This window comes from Nanorana parkeri, unplaced genomic scaffold, assembly GCF_000935625.1.
Source record: "Nanorana parkeri isolate BGI_ZX_2015 unplaced genomic scaffold, ASM93562v1 scaffold1191, whole genome shotgun sequence".
Taxonomy (NCBI): domain Eukaryota; kingdom Metazoa; phylum Chordata; class Amphibia; order Anura; family Dicroglossidae; genus Nanorana; species Nanorana parkeri.
Window position 1 is genome coordinate 467,515 of NW_017307459.1, and position 6,671 is coordinate 474,185.

A 6,671-nucleotide genomic window follows, 5' to 3' on the forward strand; every position below is an offset into this window, starting at 1 on the left:
TGTGCGCACGCTGCCCATACACCTGCCAATTATCGTACGATCGCGGGATCACCCACGATTATCGTACGATAATCGGCAGGTGTATGGGCACCTTTTACACTCCAAAAATATAGTTAACAACCTTCTTACTAAGGATGAGCACCACATTTCTTGGAAGTTAGACTTTCCCCAAAATGTGTGGTTTTGCATTTGCCCAAATTTTGTCAGAATTGTTGGATAATTCTGCCCCGTAGCACTGCACAGCAAAATTAGAGTATAAAGGTGCAAGCAAGAAAAAAAAAAAAATCTCCGATTGCTTTGAGTACTGGACTTATCATGTAGAAAACCCCAGGCAGTCCCCATTATTGTTAAGACAATGGCTATGCGATTTTCGCATCACACATGTCCCCCCATTACTCTGCAGGAAACCTTTGTCATAATGGCAGAGATTTCTGGTTCTATGCCGACTTTTCACCAATTATTAGTTGTTTACCAATTACAGTAAAACCTCGGTTCACGAACGCTTCTGTTCGCGAACAATTCGGTTCGCGAACAGGAAGTTCAGCAAAATGTTGCTTCCTTTTGCAAACTCTGCATTGGGTGACAAACACGACCGCAGTCATCTTCCCTGCTCTGACACAAGGTTGTGGCTTCCTCCTGACAAACCTGCACCCAATTTGATCTTTTGCCACATGTGCTCCAAGATGGAGACTCTCATAGGTTAGAGTTAGGACCGCACTATATAGAGGTGCACTGGCGCGGCTGTGCGGCTTTCACATTTTCTGCAGAAGACGTGTATCCAAACCTCTGCTTTTAACCTTAGCGGCGAGACAAGTTTTTTTGCATTCTGGCTGGTGAGTGTGCTGGGATACTTTTTGCTATTCCTCTAGTCGAGATCGCGGTCTGATCACAGTTTGATTCGGTTCGCAACCAGAATTGTGGAAGGAATTAAGTTCGTGAACCGAGGTACCACTGTATAATTTAGACTTTTATACTAAATTATCACCAATATAGTATACAAGTCCATGAGAGCAATCCTCTCCCCCTCCTCATTGTTCTCTGTGTTTAGTTGATGGCCCTGTGTGTACACTTCAGGCTATTGATAAAAATGTTCCAGTGGTAAACTCTGAATCAGAGTTTTATAAATGGAACATCTTATTGTTGGACTGTAATGTAGGGCAACTGATTTAACAAAGAGAAGGTAAAATGAGGACATGGAGGTTGATTGGTCATCAGGGATTCATTTTACACGAGGTAGAAATAAACAAATGTCATTCAATACGTTAAATAAAAGAAGTATTAAAAACAAAACAAACTTTTTTCCTGCATATTAATTTTTTTAATTTTGAGGGTTTTTTAGACAACAAACAGCGTACAAAGAGCAAATCTTAAAGAGACACTGACCTTTATATCTTTATATTAAAATAATATTTAATCACAAAAAAAAGCAACTTGGAAATGTTAAAAAAAAAAGCAGCACACATTTTTTGATCATTTGTTTTTGGTGTATTTGACTATAATTGATCCTTCTTCTATATATGTGTGACACCTTGGGGTCTATTTATAACCATTTTGCATTGCCATTTGCCCTACAAATCTTTCTGAATGTTCATTCTGGGCAAATAGATACAATTATGAACATTCTTTATGGCAGTGGTTCTCAACCTGTCTAGGGCCGGGAACCCTTGGTAACATTTGCCAAGTTGTGGTGACCCCCAACGGTAAAATTTAGGGGTGACGCGGCTGCTGCAGCGACATCTGGCGGCATGGCAGGAGAACTGACACTGCTGTGCTAGGAGGGGGCTGAGGAGGACTCTCGCCTAGCACAGCAGAAATCACACAGCGACCCACAGGTTGAGAACCACTGCTTTATGGTATATGTTTTTCAGGTTAAAGGTATGTAACGTAGTACTGCATTTTAGCCACTGGATGGAGCCGAGGAGCATAGGAAATAAGTATTTAGACTAAACCCACAACCAAACAAAAGACACTCAGGAGCCATTCAAGGCCCTTAAAAATCTTTAAAACCACCTCCAATCCCCCTAATTTCAGCTTTCCTATTGACTGCAATGTATTTAGCTTAAAGTAGTTCTAAACGTTATAACTTTTTAGCATTTGACTAACATCAGTACATTGCTTCGTAAAAATGTGTGACCAAGAATGACTTTTGTATGTTGTTACAACCCAGCCTCCCCAGGTTGTGCAGTTTTGCTTCCCAAAAAGTCCGTGTAGGCACAGAGCAGAGGGCAGAGGAGAGGGGAGGAGAGGAGCGGCTTGCCGCTATATGCTTTTTGCTATCTGTACTAGTGTGCACACACTGGGAGCTCGCACGCAACTTTACAGCGGTGCTACCTCTGGGGGTATGAGCAGAATCAGAAGTAAGGGGGATGATGTATACATTTAGAGGCAGAACAAAAAGTAAGTACTGCAGCATAAAAAAAACAGCCATTAAAGTGATATTAAAGTCAAAAGGTTTTTAAATTATTTGAAACATTCATGAAATCACTCACAATGGATGCTGCTTTTTGATGTTTAACCACTTGCTGGCCAGGTGTTTAGACCCCCCTTCCTGGCCAGGCCATTTTTCAGTATTTAGCGTTGCAGTACTCTGACTGACCTTTATTCCGTCATGCAACGCTGTACTGAAATTCATTTTATACCATTTTTTAGGGACAGATAGAGCTTTCTTTTGATGGTATTTCATCGCCACTGGAAGGTTTTTATTTTTTTACTATATAATGAAAAAAGTACAGAAAATAAAAAAAAAACTTTTCCCTAAATTATGTTAAAAAACATTTATTCTTACCCCAATTTTTGGTAAAATATGAAAGACGGGGGGTCGGGTAAATAGGCACCAAACATGTCAAGCTTTAAAATTGCGTGTGCCTGTAAAATCACAAAAAAATCTACCATGCCCACAATTGGCCATAGGTGACGCTTTAAAAGCTTTTACCGCTCATCAGTTTAGTGTTATCAGTGATTGATGGCCCTAAAATTATTGCTCTCACTGCGACGTTCGCGCCGATATGTAGCATGTGTGGCCCAATGAGTGCAATACTCATTTTCGCACGTAGATACACCCGACGCATGTTTGTGTGTGTATGTGGGGGCAGGGGGACTTCAAAAAAAGTGTGTGCTTTTTTAAATTTGTTTTTTTATACTGTATGTGACTTAAATTTTTTTTTTTTTACTTTTTTGTAAACTTTTTTTTCAATTAACTTTATTGCTATCACAGGACTAATAAACACCCTATGTGATAGCCAATTTACACTGACAGGCTCTCTTTATGGAGACATCAGAGGTCTCCAAGACCCCTAATGTCACCTAGCGACCCCCCAAGAAGCTGATGAAGCAGAGATCTGCTTCACAAGCTTCTCTCCACCTACAGAAGCCAGAGAATGAAAGCTGAATGTGGAAGTGATGTAATATACATCACTCCTGCATTCAGAGAATGGAGGAGAGATCAGAGGGAGATCATGAGATGGTGACAGAGCCGCCGTGCAGGTCCCGGGCCTGCACCAGGCACAGTGGAGCTCGGGATCGGGAGCTCAGCGGAAGGGGGGCACACCCACATGCATAATACATAATACAAGCGATCCAGCGGCTCAACAGCCGCCAGACCACTTGTATGTAAACAGCCATCGCTGGCTGTTTACAAATATCTGGTTTTCCCGCCCATCCTGCTCATGCACGGCACCCAGAGCAGGATGGGCGAGGACATCTAAAATGCCCACTAACATTCAAGAAGTTCCCGGCCAGCCGTTTAATTATAAGGGCGGGCCGGGAAGCCGGTAAAAATTTTAGCTTTCTTCAGAAACAGTTGTTCCACTGAGCACTGGCACTGATATCCCATTTTAGGGTGGCACCTTTCCCTTTAAGGGTCCTATGGAGCCAGCCTTGTGTGTGCTAGTGAGCTGTGTGTGTCTGCACAAACACACAGACACAGCAAGGCAAGCCACTCCGCCCCCCCACCCCTTTCTCCTTTTTGCCTTCTTCAATCTAGGTAATGGACGGTTGCTGAAGACTGCTCTGTCCTTTGTGATCTTGTACTGGACAGGAAGTTCAGGGAAACCGAGCTGAGGGAATTGGAGCTGTTTGGAAACATGATAATGGGTGATTGGGCATAATTGTACAGAAATACTTGGCTGGTCAATGTATATTTGTTTGATCTGGATCCATTATTGAAATAAAGTTTGAGCATTTAATACAACTTTAATATCACTTTAATTTTGCTGATTTTTCACGGAAATATTGTCAAAGCGCAGCCAGGAAGTTTTACTCTCCGCCAGCCAGATCTGAAATACATGTCTGTATCAGCGTAGTATGCATTGTACTATCACATCTATGTTCTATGTATGTTGATGCCACATGATGATGATAACAGTAAATAAATGAAGCCACATATGACAGTGTTACTCCTGTGATGTTCCTGTGTAGGACACAATCGTGAAGAAGAAGTAGCTCAGATCAGGACAATGATGGATCCTCTCCTGGGACCTCAGCGGAGACCTTTGTTGGTTCTGGCTTGTGTCACCAACCCTGGGGACAAGAGGGTTCCCTGTGTATACCTGGCCCATGACTTGTGTTTGAGCAAACTGAATCGGCCATGGATGGTAATATTTACATTTGTTTTCTTTGTATGTTCTTCAACTTGTGTCTTTTTCTGTAAATTGAATGTCACAGTTGAACAAGTTCTGTGGAGGGGAACACATTTTTTTAGGTAGTTTATCAGTATGGGAAAAGTCATGGAGGAGTTCTGTGAACATTGAAAGTATGAAAATGCGGGGTGCAAGACGTCTTGTTGTCTTTTACTATTCCTATGAATTACTTTTGGGGAGCAATAGCCTCCATGATACATTTATATACAAACTCCTTTCTGATCATTGTTTAGACAAATTAACGGTTTGATTTCCTCAGCAGTTAGCAAAGACATATCTGTCCTTAAGGCCTCATTCACACAGCTTAGAGCCGGCCCTGTACAGATCCATGCGGCGTGCACGGACATATGAGGCCGCTCCCAGGAAGGACAGGTGCTGCGTGTGATTTGTACACAGCAGCCTATTCTTCCCTATGGGAGGACACGGCCATACACCGCTGTACGCTCACCCGAGCTGCACATCTGTGCGCGTGTCTGTACTCAGACACAGACAGGATGGATCCCGCACCTGTCCTTCCCGTGAACGGCCCGATACGGCCGTGCACGCCACATGGATCTGTACGGGCCGATTCTAAGCTGTGTGAATGAGGCCTGTAGGGAAACTATAAGAGCCCATTCACACCGGGGACAGAGAATCTGCAGGAGCCAGACACTGCACCCGCCATCCACAGATCACAGTTGCAATGGCTCTAATGCAAAAAAAATTATAAATACAATTTTTTTTTTTTTATGAAGATGTGTTTATTGATGACTTCTTTATTTTTTATTTTTTTTTAAGGTAGACTTTACCTTTTAAATCTGACAATACAATCTCTGTACATTCAGCTTTAGATCTACCAAAAACTATTTAATATGAGGTCCTACCTCAACTATCAAACCAATTTATATCCAATCGGGTAGGCTCTGGCACTATGTACTTTATGGTAACGCTAAAGCAGTTTGTAAGGTGTATGGCGAGCTTTAGAAACTGACTGAAACCTGACTCTAGATGATTTATTGTTATCTTTGAGGATGAATTACTTCATAGTAACTGCAGCTAGAGAGGTCAGGAATGGCTTGTTTTAAAGAAGAACTGTGAGCAAATAAAATCTTAACCTTTGAGGTGGGGCTATTCCCACACTGCAAGGGTTAGATGCTCATTTTGCTAGGGAGCTAACATAAAAAAGTTATACTCGCCTGAACTGCCATCCTGGCTGGCTGCTAGGCTGGTCCTGCAGCCCTTCTCCTTCACTTCAGTAATGGAATGTCCCTCGGCAACCTCACATCCTCTACACTGTATAGGACATGATGACTCACAGGACCTTAGACTGCTGGAGCGGAGGGAGAGCGAGGCTGAAGGGACCATTCTAAGAGCAAGCCAGGGTCGCAGTTTGGGTGAGTATAACTTGGTTATTTTAGTTACCTAGCAAAATGAGCACTTAACCCTTACAGCGTCGGGGTAGCTCCACTGCAAGGGTGAAGATTTTATTGACCCAGACTTCTTCATTAAAGTTCTTTTACTGCTTGTGGAAAATATAGAAATACTTTAGTGCCCATGCTCTGGCCATATATACCCTTTAACGTGTGTGTATCTTTACTAATGATTATAATATACAGGTGCAGAACACAGAAGCATCCACATTGTCTGGACTGTTAGAAGGCATCGAATGGATTCTTGGTGAAGTTGGGAAGAAGTTATAATAATGCTGACAATCATCATATATTATCTTTTGGCTACTCGTGGTTGTTTTTGTTTTTTTATGTCAGAATTTTTTTTAATTCATTTTAAAAACAAATCTCAAGTTTGAGCCATTGCTGGAGTCTGTAGGAGCGAATGTGAAGAGATTCATATGTCAGGTTGGACAAATACAATTGTAATCAAAATTCTTCACCCCCATTGCAAATCATTTTTATTGGCAAAATTGACAGACTTTCAGCTCTTTGCAATGAACAAATCAAACTAATGTAATTGAAATAGATGAACACAACAGATGTTCCAAGTGCTTTCCCCAAATTCAACTGGAAATGCAACTTTTAATTACTTCTGCAGTCTCAA

At 41.9% G+C, this 6,671-nt stretch overlaps 1 protein-coding gene across 1 annotated transcript in view; it reads left to right on the top strand.

Annotated features, from left to right (window-relative positions):
• FBXO4 (F-box protein 4) overlaps positions 1 to 6,347 on the top strand; it is a 48,227-nt gene extending 41,880 nt beyond the window's left edge. Inside the window, exons 7-8 of the mRNA XM_018568457.1 lie at positions 4,417 to 4,592; positions 6,233 to 6,347. Of these exons, the coding sequence (XP_018423959.1) occupies positions 4,417 to 4,592; positions 6,233 to 6,316 (260 nt within the window). The 3' untranslated portion in view covers positions 6,317 to 6,347. The remainder of the gene's footprint in view (positions 1 to 4,416; positions 4,593 to 6,232) is intronic.
• The last annotated feature ends 324 nt before the right edge of the window (positions 6,348 to 6,671 follow it).